This window comes from Juglans regia, chromosome 12 (genome assembly GCF_001411555.2).
Source record: "Juglans regia cultivar Chandler chromosome 12, Walnut 2.0, whole genome shotgun sequence".
NCBI lineage: Eukaryota > Viridiplantae > Streptophyta > Magnoliopsida > Fagales > Juglandaceae > Juglans > Juglans regia.
The window spans coordinates 21,493,338-21,512,700 of record NC_049912.1 but is presented as its reverse complement, the minus strand read 5'-3'; the positions used below and the strand labels follow the sequence as shown (position 1 = coordinate 21,512,700).

At 34.1% G+C, this 19,363-nt stretch overlaps 1 protein-coding gene and 1 non-coding gene across 2 annotated transcripts; one reads left to right on the top strand and one right to left on the bottom strand.

Annotated features, from left to right (window-relative positions):
* Positions 1-36: 36 nt before the first annotated feature.
* On the top strand, positions 37-4,573 carry LOC109005928 (probable prolyl 4-hydroxylase 4). The gene is made up of 7 exons (XM_018985023.2): positions 37-396; positions 700-757; positions 892-996; positions 1,911-1,968; positions 3,378-3,553; positions 3,934-4,003; positions 4,110-4,573. Exons 1-7 carry the CDS (start codon positions 257-259, stop codon positions 4,403-4,405), a joined length of 903 nt encoding a protein of 300 aa, XP_018840568.1. The 5' UTR covers positions 37-256; the 3' UTR covers positions 4,406-4,573.
* Positions 4,574-9,936: 5,363 nt separating this feature from the next.
* On the bottom strand, positions 9,937-10,066 carry LOC118344081. Its single transcript, XR_004797848.1, has one exon. It is a non-coding gene; the product is annotated as a small nucleolar RNA snoR80 (small nucleolar RNA).
* Positions 10,067-19,363: the final 9,297 nt, after the last annotated feature.

Sequence of the window (19,363 nt, the reverse complement as noted above, 5' to 3'; positions counted from 1 at the left end):
TTTATAAGATTACTTTATAGATCTTAAACATCTATCACTTTTCAATTTCAAAGAAAAAAAATCGTCGTGTTTAAACTACCCTGTCGCCTCCACAAGTACTTGCATGTAACGACGGGTTCCTTGTATTTTTACCTAAAATCGACGTTCTAAATTCAACGCTATTGTATTTATTTTTCCCAGAAAATACTTTCCACCATCACTACCTCCCTCCGTCTGCTCTGGTGTGAATTGTGATCCAAGCGTCCAGGCAAGACACATGCCGAAAGTTGGGCATCTTCCGTTCCTCTTTTTTATTTCGATCTCGTTGTTTCTCCGTGAATCTTTGGGCTCCTATGCTGGTTCAGCTAGTTCCATCATCAATCCCGCTAAAGTTAAACAAGTTTCATGGAAGCCAAGGTCTCTCTCTCTCTCTCTCTCTAGTTGCCCGCGTTTGATTGCTGATAAAATTCTGAAAGAAAAAAAGAAAAAATTTGTGGAAATTTTTTTAAGTTTACTGTCGCTTCTTCTAGTTTCCAAATTTATGATTCGCTCAATTCCACTGAACCAAAGAAAGGAGCGTATCCGCTAAGATTTCAATATTTAGTTCATTTCCTTTTTGTTTGTTTATATTTTTCTTACACTTTCTCATTAAACAATTCGATATGTTTGTTCCATTATGCTTTGACCTTATTCTACAAAAAGAACTCGATGATTTTGCAGAGCTTTCGTCTACGAAGGTTTCCTTACAGACTTGGAATGCGAGCACTTGATCTCTCTCGTGAGTAGCATTGGAATTCCATCGCTTCCATTTGTTTAATTATTATTATTTTTTCTTTCGGAAAAAGAAGAGAAAACTTTCAATATGAACTTGATTCTAGTGGTCGTTAGAATTTGTTGGTCGCATTTAATTAGGCGAAATCGGAGCTGAAGAGATCTGCGGTCGCAGATAACGTGTCCGGAAAAAGCAAGCTCAGCGAAGTTCGCACGAGTTCCGGGATGTTCATATCAAAGGGGAAGGTTTGGTTACTTGCGATTCTTGGTCCGTTCATTAATAATATGTTATGTATATCCATTTGCATAAATGCTATTTTCTTTGTTTGGCATGTTTAGTCATGCTCTGGCTTCTTACCTAATAGTTATCGTCGATTCGTCTTTCTCCTTTTTTAATTTTGACCTAGGAGTGATTATTGGGTTATCCTTGCTGGCATCTCACACGTGTTGCTGCAGATTCTTCGTTCTCACGAGGAAGAAAATTGCATCAATTTTACTTAAGGAATAAACATTGAGCTGAATTGATTCCATATTTCTATCATGCTTTCAGTCTTCTTAGGGAAATTTTTCAAGACAATAATTCCTAGTTAATCTTGGTTAAAGTTTGGTGCGGAACTCATTTTCTGTGATCTGAAAATTTAATAATATGCATTTTGGTTACTAGTATATACCAGCTATTGCATCAATAAAAAATAAGATGAACATGAAGGGGGAGGAGGTTGTAGTGAGAGAGGAGAGATCCATAATTATCTGTCTAAAACAAGAACGGAATTTGAGCCTCTTGCAACATTTTCCCCTAAAATGGTAACACTAATTATGATAAAACTTCAATCATTTTACCTTATTTAACAGTGGTCACTGGTCAATGTCGTGTGTTCCTTTTGAAAACAGAAGCTTAGTATTTGGGTGCATGTAAGATTGTAGATGCTCACTTTTGCAAGGAGAATTTTCCTGGCATACCCCATAGGGAAGGATACAGTTTAAGACATTGCTATTGATATATTGGTATTGGTCTATATGATTGTGCTGTGACCTGTCATTGGTTCTTTTACCTTGTGTTTTTTGACTGGGTCATTATTGCTTAGTATTCTGTTTCAATTACCTGATATTTCTGCTGTCTATAAATTGTGGAGCTTCCTCACTCGTTTAGTTCTTTGTAGGATCCTATTGTTGCTGGTATAGAGGACAAGATATCTTCCTGGACATTTCTTCCAAAAGGTAAACCAATTATAGTAGAGCACTATTGACTTTTCTGTTCTTGTTCTCTTCTTTTTGTTCCTTAACTTTTGTTTCTTTCCTTTCCTTTTGTTTTTCGTTGCGTTTTAGTCATCAGTATATCTATTTGAAATTGGAAATTGGGTTTATACTATTGATCTCACTACTTTCAGCCCAATCCATACATTGCCATGTTTTAATAGAATTAAGAAGATTTAGATATTATATTATTCTTTATATGTAATGGTATAAGAAAAGATATCGGTTAATTTACATGTAGGCTATAAGCTGTTGTCTAACCTTAAAAAGACAAAAATTTATGTTATAAGGAGAGAGGGCCTCTGTTTAAATTTGATAACTTAAAGCTTTCTTTTTTTAAGTCATTGTTCCTATGGACGGGGGCTATAGTTTGTAATGGATCTAGTGTCCATGATCTTCTCCTTTCTATTGTAACCTCTAGCTAGGCGTTTTTTCATGTATACTTCTTGTGTACTTGGGCCTTGCCTAGTTCTATGAATACAATCTCTTTGATTACTTATAAAAAAAAAAATTTGATAACTTACAAAATCAACAGGCATAAAGATGCAAGTCTCAAGAAGCCTAAAATGAAGCAACTTCAAATAAAAAAGGAATATTAAAATATGTTTTAAATCGGAATCCACTTGGGACCTTGAGTGATCAATCTTGGATTGTTCCCATCTGATTCTAGGTTTTTACCTAGTTTATACTGTTGGTTCAGATCATTTTTATGTTTTTGTATGCTTTATTGTATTGAAGGCAGTAAGGTGATCTCCATAATTTTTGTTATGGGATGTACTTATCAAAAAAAAAAATTTGTTATGGGATGTTGTCATTGTGGTTGCATGTGAGTGTATTCTCAGTAGCATCAGTTCTTGGCTTTTAATCTGTGATTCCAGTTAGTTCCAGAATGTTTAATCTATATAATTTTGAAAATTCAATGACTTTTGAGAAGTCTTTTTGACTGCCCTTTAGGATTTGATACTTCTTTTCCTCATGTGATTGCTTTGGAAACCTTAGGTGTAGCTGCCTGCAGTAAACCATACCTGTAAAACATTGCTTGGAAGGGAGAAGTTCTTTCTCTTTATAATGATTCTAATAGGGCTTAAATTGTACTATTAAATAGTCATTTTGGACGGTGGTCCTAGATGTGGCCTGGGCCTCCCTTGGGGTGTTACATAATTTTACCTTTAATTTACTCATCAAATTATGACAACCAAATAGAAATCACCTTTTCATCTATGTTCAAATGTGGGTTACAAAGTAGACAGGAGTGGGACAGAATATCATCAATGTACATCCTGTATATGTGAAATTATAAAGTCTACTGCATGATTTGTCTCTCTTGATAATGGAACAAGCACTAGACAGGATTTGCGTTTGTTGAATTTCAGAAAATGGGGAAGACATACAAGTATTAAGATATGAACATGGGCAGAAATATGACCCACACTACGATTACTTTGCTGACAAGGTTAATATAGCTCGGGGTGGACATCGAATTGCAACGGTACTCATGTATCTAACTGATGTGACCGAAGGTGGTGAAACAGTGTTCCCTGCAGCAGAGGTCAGTTAAAATACTCACCATACTCATTTCATTAGAAATAGGTTATGTTATTCTTATATATAAAAAAAAAAGTTAATGTTCATAATTGCAGTAGAATCTTCTTTGAGATGCTTGGCAATACTTCTCAAAAAGGCAGCTATCAAATATAGAGCAGTACATGTTAGGGGCACAGAAATCATAAATGGGCATTAGATGTGTGGTGGGGATGACACAGTGCTTCGTCTTCTATTGGGATAATACAGGGAGTGTGGATAATACAGGAGGGGGGGAATAATTTGCTAGGAGATTTCCTACTTTTGGAGCATGTTAGAACTACAGCCAACCTGGTTGTTTTCTTTATCTAATTGTGATTATTAAAGTCTATCTATATCTGCCAACAGGAAAATCCCCGTCATAAAGCTTCTGAAACAGACAATAATCTGTCCGAGTGTGCGAAGAAAGGAATTGCAGGTAAGCCACCGTGTACATTACCATTGCTTTGTGCATTCAGTTTACCTGCTCGCTTACAGTAAGTTGATGCGATTTTGGTTGTCCTCCACACATTGGCATTACTTAGTGAAACCACGGAGAGGGGATGCCCTTCTTTTCTTCAGTCTTCACCCAACTGCGATTCCAGACCCAAGCAGTCTCCATGCAGGTTGCCCTGTGCTTGAAGGTGAGAAATGGTCAGCAACAAAGTGGATCCATGTAGACTCATTTGACAAGAACTTGGCAGCTGGTGGAAACTGCACAGATCAGAATGATAGCTGTGAGAGATGGGCAGCCCTTGGAGAATGCACGAAGAACCCAGAGTATATGCTCGGATCTCCAGAACTTCCTGGTTACTGTCGGAGGAGCTGCAAGGTTTGTTAGGAATTTTACTTCTGCTTTCCTCCCAGCATCCGTTTCAGGGTTCCTTAAAAACTTGTTTCCTCTTTCTTTTTCCTTTGTGGATCCTAATGTCTTGTTTGACGATGATTTTGCACACGTCTTGTATTATCTTTTGGTTCAAATAAAGTTGAGGAAGTTACATTTTACACACTCCAAACTCTCTTTTTTTTTTTTCGATCTACACGCCAAATTTGCTTTCCAAACCTTTTTTTTTTTTTTTAAGCAAATTGCACCTTGGTATGGAGTCTATAGATTTAACCGTTAAAATCAACAAAAAAATGTGGCGCAATCTTGCCGATCAAATAGTGACTAGTTAGGAAAGTTTGTGAACTGCTGACAGTGAAAGGGTGCTGTTATATGGGAAATTGCACTTATCGATACAAGGATCATGATTATTTTGGCTAAAGGATCTCAAAATCTCAGTTGTTATTTTCAATAGAAATTCTTAAGGGAAACCATCCACCTCTACCTAATTAATATGTGATTTGTTAGTTTTGTCTTTTTATCTTAATGCTTAGATATGTGTGTGTTTAAATAGAATGACAAACAACTCAAGGGGTTGGCCCAAGTGGTGAAAACCTTGATCCTGGAGTACCACTTCCTTCAAGGTCTAAAGTTCAACACTTTATCGGTGCAAACAATCATTTAGGATCACACATCCTGATGAAAAGTCAGCGATTTAATTAGTTTTGTATATGAAAACTTTCGAAGGTGTGATCTACGGAATCATGATTTATTCTGCAGGGGTGAGTCCGAAGGGCACTGCTTTGGAGAGGTTTCCCAACATTAAAATAAAAAATAGAATGATGAAAATGATTTCTTTAAATAGAATGACAAAAAATGAGAAATTACATGTTGGTTAGGTGGAGGTGTGTGATGTAAGAAGGCTTTCTTATAGCATTTCTCTATTTTCCAATGAAGAAAATCTATTTAAAAAAGTTTTATTTTTTACACACCCAATACTCCGATGTGGAAGTTTTTTCAGATCAGCTATGCTAAAAAAATTATTGGTGTTTTATTTTTTAAGAGAAATGCTTTAACCACATAGAGATCACATAAAAATAAACCCACAAAATGACATGGTTTGATATAATATTCTAAATTGTAAAGTTATTTTTATTATAAAGTAGATTTAACGTATCATATGAAGTCATGTCAGTTTGTGAGTTTATTTTTATAGAATCTCTTTATAATTATAACACTTTAATTTTTTTAAAATTATAATAAATATCACCATAAGTAGTGTGGTAACGTATTGACTTATATATAACAAAATTCATTTAAATGAAATGGATAGATAAGCACCAAATTATTACTAATTCAGTGTTTACCATGAATTAAAAAATTAAAAATAGATCGAGTGATAAAAAAAATTGAGATTGTTTTAAAAACAGTAGATACTAAATTAACCTTTCAAAAGGAGCATAATGCTTAAAAGTCTGAGGATTTTCATCCTTGAAAACGTCAAGATTATTACAATCTTACTCATTAAATGATAACACATCCTTTGAATAACACCAAGATTATTAAAATCATAATAATTAAAGGTTAATGTGTGGCCATTCTCTTGCCAAGTGGAGGGAGATACATCCAATGCTTTTCGATGGCCATTCCACATGCTAAAGTTTGGAGATGCGTGCAGTGAATGTGATCTCTGTATGTATGAGAGAGAATGCATTCTAATTATTGGAAAAATTGAAGAGATGGTAATGATGTTCCCAAGTACACACTTGTTTGTAGGGAAAAGGAGTTTGAACATGCACCCCATCTCAAGACTGCCCTCTCCTTATTTCATTCTTTCCTTTATTTATTTTATTTATTGATTGATATTTTGGGTAGCTAAGGACAAATTCTTTCTAATGTCTTTACCTTTTTCTTCTTAAATTTATTATATGGACCACCCACATGAAGATTCCCCCATCATATCATAGGCAAGATGATCTGATCATCTCCTAGCTGTCAAATTTTGGCAAAATTATTTGATTCCATTTACTACATTTTCTAGGCCAAGAAAAAATAAAAAATAAAAAAAGTAGAAACATGCATGATATTGCTAATACAATACTGCTACATATATAAAGAAATTATATAAAATTATTTTATAAATTAATATGGACATTTTATATAATTTATTAGATTTATTTTACAATAAAAATAATTTTACAAACTGACGAATTAAATTAAACTATATGAATTTGTAAGATTACTGTTGTATAATTTATTTGTGGTTAAGAGTATTTTTCTTGATGATATCATTGGATGAGTTTTGACAATATTTGCCAAAAAAAGATCCCAATGGAGGTATCAAACTTCGCCATGACCTGTACTCTTAGTTCATGACAGTCATTGATGTTGAAATAGGGATCAGGACAAAAACAGCAAGAAGAACGTGGCTGAAAACAAAGTTATGCACAAAGAGACAAAGTGCTAGTGGAGAAGACGATTTATCAACAACGAGACAAAGTTTCGAGCATTTTATTTGAAAAAAATTAAGTTGATAATACTAGTAAGTTTTTTCATGGAAATCATAAATTTATCTTCTTTTTTTTTTTGAATTAGAATGTACGAGATTATCATTTCGCTTTCATACATCTTGGCAACAATATTTTATATTATTTGAATCCCCACCATACTAGTCCTCCAGCTGTAACACAATAAGGCACTTTTTTATATTTTTTAACCTTATTTTTTAAGTACATACAATTATAAAATACGTAAACGTCGTGTAGTCACTTTAAAAAAAGAGTAAAATTTATTATTAAAAAATTAATTTCTTTTTATGTGAGTCTCATATTTATTCATTTTTTTCAAAACGATTACACGATACTTATAAATATCATTTCTTATTTTTTAATCAGTTCTACCATTTCTTTAATAGTAATGATATATTTTTTTTCTTATCAGTTTCAAACATTATCGGTGAAGTTCAACTTCAATAGTAGTCAGATTCAACAATTAATTAACATTGATCATGTTTTGAAATATTGATCATGTCCATCTAATTCCCAACGTCTTCAAACTTCTTCATCACCAACATACTGCATACATAAAGATCCCTAGCTAGCTTACTACAAAACATGTCACCAACTTATAAATAGAAAACAATTAATTAACACAGGATAAATGTCTTAATTAATGACAATCATCACAGTGTAAAAAAATAATAATTAAGATAACCACACATGCATGAAACCGATTTGGATACCCTTGCCTCCTCTGGAGGTGGGGGTTGGTTTTATCTCTGTTTTATACAGAGACTGATACTCTCTTATGAGGGTTTCGAAGTTAAGACAATGATCGTCGTAAATAAATTTGTGTGCGGGAAGACGTACAACAGATAAGTAGTCATTAGATTAGTCAAAATAATAATATAATATTATTTTTTAAATAATTTTTTTATTTATTTTTTCATATTTTACAATTACACTAACTATATGTTAATTAATAATTTAATTTGATACTTGAATTATTATTTCCTAACTAATTTTTTTCCTCAACGTATTATTTTTCATCTGCAAAAAATATAGAAGTTCCAATTATCATATATAGAAGAACCTGAAATTATTAAACTAATGAGAGAAATGTGAAGTAAAAAAAAACAACCAACAAGGTTGTCATGGCAGAGTCCAAACTCAGTCCAAAACATGACCATATTATGCATCTCCATAATTCTACATCAGTGGAGTATGTGTGTCCTTCTATACTAAAACATAACCATACACAAGCCATACACAAACCAGAAAATTAACTTAATGCAAATACAAAAGAGTCCCAACCAAATTCAGCAACACAGTCCCATAAATAGTCTAGCAACACAGTCTCAAACTAAGTGCAAATACAAAATAGGCCCATACAAAAAAATCCCACAAATAAACACCAACACAGTCCCATTGAAGTCCAACAACACAGTCTCATTCAAGTCAGAAATTACCAACAGTCCACAAATTATATACCAAAAGAGTCAGAAAAGTTACCAAAACAGTCCACAAATTATCAACAAAGATAATATCCTCAGTCCACGAATTTAGTTGCTACCCAGCCACATATTTATCTAGCCCACATGTGGATGGGCAGCCACTAAATTCTCAAAAAAAATTAGTTCTATAAATATTAGAAGTTAGATATCTACATAATAAGGTGTTGAAGGAGAGTTAGATCTACCTCCGGAATGGGACTTCGAATCTTCAAAAATTGTTAGTTGAATATTACGGAAATATTCAACTTGCATGACATTCATGCCACGTAGATCTAACATCATCATCTTGCCTTCAAATTTCTTCTTCTCTAGTTCAAACTTCTTCTTCTTTACTTCAAATATTTTCTTGCTTTTTTGGTCTGCCTTCAACGCAACATTTCTCCGCTCTTCCATGGTTGTGGCTCTATCCTCAGTTATTTTAGCTAACGAAATGCTAATCTCAGACTCTTTGCCTTTCATTGACTTCTGCTTCCTCTCACTTTCTTTCTCAGCTTTTTTGCCTAGAGGTCTGTCTGCAAAAACCTCCATGTTCTCCTCCATCGTGTCAATAGTAGCTTCACCTTGTGGCCTTCTCCTCGTCCCAAAGGTGAAGATGTGTTGTTACCATTTTGGTTGGTGTCTCAGAAGACACCAACAGTGCTCCATTGTGAAGTTACTCTTCTCCATCTCTTTATACAAAATTTTTGCCTTCTGAATCTACAAATACATAGGAATATTGTTAGTTCATAAATCAGTCCTACATGTTTGTGAAAATTAAAGGAAAATGTTACATACCTTGTCTTGCTCCGTTGCACCACTCGGATGCAATGATTCTACTTGTGCTAAAAATGTACAAAACTTATTTGTGCATTTCTGAATCGAGGACCACCGATTCATCAAAGAAACTACAGAACGGTTCACATTGTTCTGTTTTTTATATTTATGATAAAATTCTGAAATTCTTTCCCACATTTGAGTGGACTTTTGATCAGTACCCTTGATTGCATCGATACTAATGTTGAGCCAAGCTGAGACGAGGAAGTTATCCTCCTCTACAGTGAAAGATGCACTCTTTTGAACTTTTTTTGGAGGAGGCCCCTTTTCACCATCATTGAATGTTGCTTGGAGCACAACATTAGAATATTGCGTTGAGGTGCTATTACAAGCCTCTCCTCCACTTTGTAATAGAGTGGTGAAGAAGGGATCTTCATCAATTTGTGTGCCCATCCTTGAAAAATATTACATTTTTAAAGAGCCAGAAAAGTTTAGAAATTTTCAAGTCCCACAAAACAACAAATATTATATCATCAATTTGTTTGGATAAGCTGGTATGCAAAGAAATATGTAAAAAAATATGCAGAAAAATAGCAAAGAAATCAACTTCTTGTTCTGTTTTGCAAAGAAAAATAACAACTTTGCAAAACATCAACAAAAATAAGCTTCTTGTTCTGTTTTGTAAAGAAGAACAACAAACACATTTTATTCCTCATCTATTTTGCAAAAAACAGCAAAGTAAACTCTGTTTTTGGTTGTGGAGTCAGAAAAGTGTCTTAACAAATAATATATGTGGTGTTTCCGGGATCAAATGGCATTGAAAGAAACCATCGATCGGGATAGCCACAAACGTTATATGTAGCGTCCAAGCCATTACCCACATACATATACTACTACATACACACATAAATACACCCTAAAGCATGCTTACATGAAAGGAGAGAGCAAACAATAACAGCAAAGTGATAGAAAAACACGAAAAGCAAAGTAAACAGAAAAAAAAAAAAAAGAAAAAAACTCAGCAAGATAAAAAAACTATGGAAAGAGCTTTTGGACCACCACATGAGGTTGCAGTAAGAAGACTAGCAAGAAAATTAAAAACAATAGCTCATGTTCAAAGAATAGAAGAATATAGTTTGAAGTTAGAGGGAAGACGCAGATTCTGAACAAAACAGCCTTAAGATTATAATCATGCAGCTGTACTGATGTATTCATGAGAAGACAGATAATGGACATTTTTTAAATCTGTTTTTAAGTGTACAGAAGGGTATGCCTTTCAGCATCAACAAGCCTGGTATATGGTCCATATATTCAGAATCAAAGATCAAATCACGGAGAGCAGCATTACTTGGAAAAATCTCCAACAGAAAAAAGAACCGAAAAAAATCAGCATCAACAGAAAAAAGAACCAAAAAATAACCCAGCAAGATAAAAAGCTTATGGAAAGAGCTTTTTATCTTCAACTCAATTTGGGTATATGGTCCTATTTCTAACACTTAATAAGTTTGAGAATGTATGTTGAAACTAACCCAAAACAACAACTCAAAATGCATAATCCTTATCCACCAAAAACCATTACAAGCCTGGTATATGGTTCATATATTCAGAATCAAAGATCAAATCATGGAGCGCAGCATTACTTGGAAAAATCTTCAACAGAAAAAAAGAATCGAAAAAAATCAGCATAAAAAAAATAATAAAAAAAAAAAACCCCAGCAAGATAAAAAGCTTATGGAAAGAGCTTTTTATCTTCAACTCAATTTGGGTATATGGTCCTATTTCTAACACTTAATAAATTTGAGAATGTATGTTGAAACTAACCCAAAACAACAACTCAAAATGCATAATCCTTATCCACCAGAAACCATTTGCCTTCAAATAGGCAATGGAGCACATGCAGTCAAAAACCTCGTCAGTTTGGATTTATCCTATGAAAATCAAAGCTGTACAAAGTAAACGAGATCAAATGACCGAATGAGCTTTTCTACCACCAAAATGACTAGCAAACAGAGCGAGACACAAGAAAATGACTATACACGAAAAGTAAACAAACCCAAAAACAACAAATCAGAAACAATGGATTGTAGTTACTGAAAATACAAAATAAAAAAAAATATTGGGGCTCAACTCTAAGACTCTGAGAGGAGGTTTGGCTAGACGTGATGATAAACAATAGAAGAAAAATCAGCAACACAAACTTCAGAAAAATCAACAACACCAACTGTAGAAAAATCAGCAATGATAATAACTAGCTTACCCAAACAAATTCATACCCATTTCAGAAATTCACAAATTCATACTCAATACAAAACTTACCTAAATAAAGCTTACCCAAATCGAGAGAGAGTTCTGCGTTGTTGAGCAAAGCCAATAGAGAGAGAGGAAATTGCACAATCGTGGAAGATCGACTCAGGAACGGAGATAAAATCGATTGAGAAAGTTCGAAGAGGGAGAGGAGTTTCAGAAAATAAAAATGGTGGACAGAGAGAAGAGGGAGAGACGAGCGACGGAGCGACGGAGAGAAGAGGGAGAAGGATTTCAAAAAAGAAAAATGGTGGACAAATAAAAGAGAGAGAGACGAGCGACGAAGCGAGGGAAAGAAAGGGGAGAGGGTTTCAAAAAAAGAAATGGCGAGAGAAAGAGAGAGATGAGGGAAATGGAAAACACGAGGGAAAAAAAGAGGGGCAGTTAGACGGATACTCATAAAATATTTATTTGATCACTCTACAAGAGCTCGCCATCAATGACGAGAGAATGAGATTTATTGTAGCATAAATTAGAAAAATATAACTTTACCTATTTCAATACAAGAATTTTATTTCAATAGACTTTAAAATTTAAATTTGAATTTGGCAATGGCTAGTGCTCTTACATGGGCCTTAATGCATGCAGCATGCCTAGTCTAAAAGATTAATCATATATAGTGACTAATTTCGAGCTGATCGAAGGGATCAATATCCTATCGACACGTACGTACGATCGATTAATGGGTCTAATCGATCTAATCCTTCTTTACATGCAAATCTTTTGCATACATCATGAGTACATGATGCCATTCATAAAATAAGGAACAAAAGAAGTACTTTCCGCCGGCCAACATTATCTCCCAACATGCATAATTACAAATTAAGAAAAGAGATCAGAATTCTATAATATATTGATAGATAATAACCCTAGCTAGCTAATACAACTCATGATCATGATATGACCTAATTAAAGAGATCATATTAAAAGTTGATGGAAAGGTTTAGGCCGGTTCTCTCCCTTTAACGAATATTAATATGGCATCAAAGATATATATATATATACATATATATATATATATATAGAATAATAGAACCCAACATCCAATATATATATATATATATATATATACAAGCTAGCGCGCTGCATGCACAAAGGTCGACGTAGAAAACTTTGCATCCATTTTTTTAGAGGAGAAAAGAGATTACTTAGGGTTTCTTTCTAATTTCGTAGCTAGCTTGGCCAGCCCCATACATGTTACTGTCCCTTGATCTATTATTATTATCAAACCAAATCCAACTGATCAAATCAAGTGCAGTTCCACGTCAATATTCCTTCAATGTAATATATATATCTTTGAAAATCAAATAAAATAATTGCAGGATCGTTGTAAATATCATAGGATCGATGAAAAAGTAAAAGTTCATGATATTGATGATCATGTGGATGGTGATCATCCTGCTGCCACGTACATGGTCGTGTAGTACCATGAGGGTAATCACGCGATCTCTCATGGTTTCAAACTTTCTTACGTACGTGTCTGGGACTGGAAGAACAATATTAAACAACATTAAAAAAATACAGAGTAGTAGAGATCGATCGAAGATAATGAAAGATCAAAAGTACGTACCCCACCGGCCAGCTCAGACAGATCAGCTTGGGGCAAATTAATAATTAACTGATCATATATCTAGCTGAAATGAAATCTGAATCCAAGCAGGAAGAGCTTGTTTTGACCGGGACTGTTCCCAGCTCATAACTCCATATTATATATCTCTGCAGACTGCAGCAGGGAATAAAAGTAATATGTTTGTTGACTTGTTCAGGAAGGCCGGTTTGTACATGCGTAGCAACTGGCAAGGGAAGATAATTTCCAATCTGTGACTAAGCAAGCATATCTTGATCGATCAATAAGCAGGCCAGTTGGCAAGTACGTACTAGAATATAGAAAAGGATCTGCATGAGACTAGTGGTGGACAAAAAATCATGTCAAATACAAGTTTATCTATATATATGTATATTCCTTTTTAACGAAAAAGATTAATATATATAATCCCTTGTATTTTTCGAAATTAAAAATGACTTTATACCCTATATATAAATTTTCACCAAAGTTTTAATTATAGGATGATAATACTTCATTAATTAAGTATCAAGACGGACGCTTCACGTGTAAACCACCCAAACATGAAGAATCTGATGCAGACTGCTAGCTAGCAAAATGAAGATAAGAAACTAAGATCTCAAGAATTGGAAAGAACCTTCGAGAGACTATGAAAAATGAGAGTAATATTGACAGTGTATTTTTTGTACAGTAAAATCTATTTATACACTTGTATGCACTAGAAGCTTCCAATTAATTAAGTAACAAATTGAGCTATCTAAGTCGGTTAACTAAGTAAGCTATGTACACGTGTATCTAATTACACATCATAATAAATAAACTCTAACACTCTCCCTCAAGGTGGAGCATGTATATTAAGAATGCCAATCTTGCCAAGTAATATATGGAAAACATCACAACCAAGTGGTTTTGTGAAAAGGTCACTAAGCTGATGCGTTGGAGAAACATAAAAGGTATTGACAAGTCCAGCTTGTACTTTCTGTCTCACTAAATGACAATTTAACTCAATGTGTTTTGTTTTTTCATGAAATACAAGATTTGCATCTGTGTAGAGCCGCCTGATTGTCAAAATATAGTAAAACATGTCATGAATGTGATAATTCCAGCTCATGAAACAATGACAACAACCAACTGATTTTACAACAAGTAACTGTCATAGCTCGGTATTCAGATTCTGCTTTGAACTTTGAGAGATTGTGGTTTGTTTCTTGGTTTTCCAAGAAATAAGTTAACCTCCTATAAAAACACAATAACCAGTAAGTGATCATCGCCATGTATATATCTAGGCATGCTGCCCAATCTGAATCACAAAAACTTTTCAAATGAAGTTGTGAAGAGGATGAATAGAGTAATCCTTGCCTTAGACTGCCTTTGATATATCTCAAAACTCGATAAGCAGCAGCCAAATGGGGTTCCCGTGGTTTATCCATAAATTGACTCAACACTTGAGCTGAATAAGACAGATCTGGTCTAGTGATAGTCAAGTATAAAAGCCTCTCAACTATCTATAAATTGTTGGGTCTGTGAGTAAAGCTCCATCATAATGATTAAGCTTTAAATTATGTTCCATGGGAAGCTTTACTGGTCGTGCTCCAAGCATGCTAGCATCTTCAATAACATCTAAGGCATACTTCCTTTGGCATATAGAGATTCCTTATGCAGAATGTGCAACCTCCAAGCCTAAAAACTATTTTAGATTCCCCAAGTCTTTAATATTGAATTCATCATCAAGCTTTGCCTTCAATCCAGAGATGGTTTTTAAATCATTTCCAGCCAAGGTTATATCATTAACATATACTAAAATTGCTATAAAATGATCTCCAGAAGACTTGATAAATAGGGAGTAATCTGACTTACATTGCTCAAAACCAAGAGAAGTAACAAAGCTAGACAATTTAGCAAACCATTACCTAGATACTTGTTTCAAACCATAAAAAGACTCGTATAGTGTACAAACTTTAGACTCCGCCTCTCAAGCAAAACCTGGAGGAACTTGCATGTAAACCTCCTCAGCTAAATCACCATCTAAAAAAGCATTGTTCACTTCGAACTGCAACAAATGTCATTGTTTAATTGTAGCCACAACAAGAAGAACACGAATAGTGGTAAGCTTAGCTACTGGAGAGAAAATCTCTAGATAATCTAAGCCTTCTTGTTGAGTAAAACCTTTAGCAACAAGTCTTGTCTTGTATCTCTCGATTGAACCATCAACTTTATATTTTATTTTGTAAACTCATTTGCAGCCTATGGCTACTTTACCGAGAGATAGAGTAGAAAGAGACCATGCGTGATTCGTTTCAAGGGCTTTAATCTCACTAGCCATGGTAGCACGCCAATGTGCATACTTAGCAGCTTGAGAAAATGATTGAGGTTCATCATGTGAATAAATAGAAGTAGTAAAAACTCTGTGTAAAGGAGAAAGGCGAGTATATGAAAAAACAAAAGAGAGATGGTAAAGAGAAGAACTTGAAGTAGAAAAAATATTGTCCAGGGAAGAGATTGTATGTGTAGAAGAACGCAAGAGATTACAATGATACTGCTGCAAATAAGAAGGAGGATAACGAATCTTAGAAGACCTTCTAGGTGGATCAAATTCAAGATTAATAATTGATGACACAGAAGTAGAATTAGGTTGAGGAGTAGTTTGAGAAGCAGTAGCATCACAAGAAAGAGGAATATGAGGAGGAAAAATAGGAGAAGATAAAGGTGAAGAAGCAGGAGGAAGCAAAGCTGAAGAAGAAAAAATGAAAAATATTCTCATGAAAGATAACATCCCAAGAAAAGAAGACAAATCATAAAGTTTGTAAGTTTTGACACCAAAAGGATATCCAAGAAAAACACAAGATTTAGCTCTTGGATCAAACTTGGAACAAGAATGAGAAATGGTAGTAGCATAGCACAAAAAACCAAAGACACGCAAATGAGTGTATGTAGGAGAAATATAAAATAGGATTTCATGTGGAGATTTGTTAGAGAGAATGAGAGTGGAAATTCGATTTATTAAGTAAGTAGCATGTAAGAAACAATCTCTCCAAAATTGTAAGGGCAATTGAGCTTTAAAACAATTAAAGAGCTCTAGCCACATTTAGAAGATGTTGGTGTTTCCTCTCTACAACACAATTTTGTTGTGGAGTGGCTACATAACTATTTTGATGAATAATACCATGAGCAGAATAGACATCAGACATAGTAAATTCTGGTCCATTATCAGTTCGAATGATCTGAATTTTAGTATTCAATTGAGTCTCAACAAGACTAAAAAAAGAGCAAAGAGTATTCTTAGTGTCATATTTGCATTTTATGAGATAAATCCAAGTAGATTTAGAAAAGTCATCTACAATGGTGAGAAAATATTGTGAACCATTAAGTGAAGGGGTGGAAAAAAGACCCCAAATATCGCAATGAATTAGAGCAAAAATACGAGTAGAAAAAGAATGACTATGAGGAAAAGGTAATCTGTGTTGTTTGGATAATGGACAAACTGAACAATGAAAATCATCAGCAACTGTAATTGCAGGTACAAACTTACTTAATCGTTGCAATCTAAGAGAAGACAAGTGACCAAATCTACAATGCCACAAATGAGAAGTAGACAAAGGAATGCAAGGAAAATTACAATGTAGAAGAGAAACTGAAGCAGACAATGAAGTATTATGAGTTGGATTGGAGAAAGGCTTTTGCAACAGGTAATAAAGTCCTTTGTTAGTCCAATCATCTTCTAGGAGGATAGGTCCTAAATGAAACAATATTCAAGAAGGAAAATGAGACAACAATTGGGTGAGAACGAGTCAATTGACTAGCCGATAAAAGATTGAAAGAAAAGATAGGAACACACAAAACATTAGTAAGAACCAAAGAGCTAGACAATTGCAATACACCTTTATGAGTAACAGAGACATGATTACCATTTTGTAATTTGACAGTAGACTTAACAGAGGATGTAATTATAGTAAATAATAAAGTAGAACAAACAATATGATCAGTGGCTCCGGTGTCAACTATCCACGGAGTGACATGAAATTTTGAAAAGGAAATGGATTGATGTGTTGCAGCGAAAACACAGTGAATATCAAGAGATGATACAAACAAAAAATTACCAGAAAGATTCAGCAAATATTCATGAGAAGGAACATCATTAGTACTTATAAAGGGATTAGATGATGAAACATCAGGAAAAGAATGTTGTTGTAAAAAGCACAAAAGCTGCTAACACTGCTCCTTTGAAATAAGCAACTATGGCATATTCTGATTTGATTGTGCAGAGACTTGATGAGTTGTAGACCTTGGTTTGTTTGATCTAAAACCAGGTGGATAGCCTTGTAGCTTGTAACATTTCTCTATTATGTGTTGTAACATTTCTCTATTGTGTGTCCTACTACACCACAATGAGTACATAAAGGCCTATCTTTTCTTGAAGATTTACCACCATTCTTAGGAACAAAAGATTTTGTTAGTAAAACTACTGATTCAATATTTGGAGACAAAATAGAAGAAATTTCTGTCTTTCTTCTTGAAGCACTGAAGAAAAGACTTTATTTATCGGCGGCAGTGGAACAATGAGAAGGATTTGACCCCTTACATGTGAAAATGATTCATTTAACCCGATCAGAAACTGCATTATATACTCTTGTTGTTGATAATCAACCAGAGTCTTCAAGGCACCACAAGTGCAATTTGGCAAGGGTTTGTAATTTAGGAGTTGATCCTAATAAGAGCTTTGTAAAATAAGCATTCATTGTAAGATCATCTTGAGAAAGAACTGAAATTGCCTTTTGCAATTGGAAAACCCTAGGGCCATTACTGTGAGAAAATCTTTCCTTCAAGTCATCCCACATCTCCTTAGCAGTATTCACGTAAAGAACATTATTGGCAATCTCTTTGGATAAGGAATTCAATAGCCAAGACAACAACCTACTATTACATCGTTTTCATGGTCAATAGAGTGGATCTATTGGTAAAACAGGCTAGGAGATGGATCCATCTATAAAACCTATTTTATTCTTAGCATGAGTGCCATATGAACAACTCTACTCCAAGAATGGCAGTTGTCTCCAACTAAAGGCTGATTAACCAGAATCAAGCTCGGATTATCACCATTATGCAAGAAAAATGGACTAGAGGATTCCTCTAGTCCAAGAAAAGGCGATGAAGAAGAATTCATACCGGATGAGTAAAAATCAAAGATTAAGAGCGGAAGCAACAACAAAGCTACCTCTCTGATACCATAAAGAATCTGATGCAGACTGCTAGCAAAACGAAGATAAGAAACTAAGATCTCAAGAACTGGAGAGAACCTTCGAGAGACTACGAAAAATTAGAGTAATATTAATACTATGTATTTTCTATGCGTTAAAATCTATTTATACACTTGTATGCACTAGAAGCTTCCAAGTAACAAATTGAGCTATCTAAGTCATTTAACTAAATAAGCTATGTACACGTGTATCTAATTACACATCATAATAAATAAACTCTGACAAAACGCTTAATAAGTTAATAGAACTTTTATAGTTATAAAGAGATTCTATAAACTGACATGATTTCATATAATACGTTAACTAAAAATAGTTTTCCAATCTAACGTACCATCTCAAATAACGTCAGTTTGTAAATTTATTTTTATAAGATTTTTTTTTATAGCTAAAACATTTCTCATAAGTTAGTAATCTTGATATGTATGGAGATGGTTGATGACATGATATTTCAAGTAGTCATGTGTAACAGTGTAAGTGAAAGAAGTCTCATGATATATATATGATTAGTGAAACATACACGAGTGAAATCCCTTTTTTCTTCCCTCTTATTTCTGCAGAAAGACTTATAAACAGTAAAATATAAATAGCTTTGGAAAGTAAAGTTAACAATGGATCAAGAACAATCTTTGGACTTATCATCTCTATGCTTTTGCACGTATTTCTCCTGATGTCTCCCTTGACCCTTCCATAGTTGTTTAAATGTGGGCATTTCTCTGAATATTAAACATATTTGGGTAAATGTCAACCCTCGTCGTTCTAGTCATTAGAAGAGGTATCAACAATTTTCTCATTATCTTGTTGATTCGCAGCAAAATAATCTCTCTCCCCATAGAAAATGAAAGTGAACATGGTATTATCTGTCATCAGGAAAAAGTGAACATAGACTATCATAAATTCATTGAAAAGAAAAGGTTACATGTCTGAAGTCATTTCTACGTCAACCCCATGTGTAACGTTCGATTAGAACCAATAATTTGCAGGAACGTTTGTTTAAAAAAATATATGAAAAAGAGTAGGCGAATCAGAAAATAAATTAATGGATTAAAAAAAATAGAAAAATATTACTCGAAGGCGAAAGGGTTAAGGGG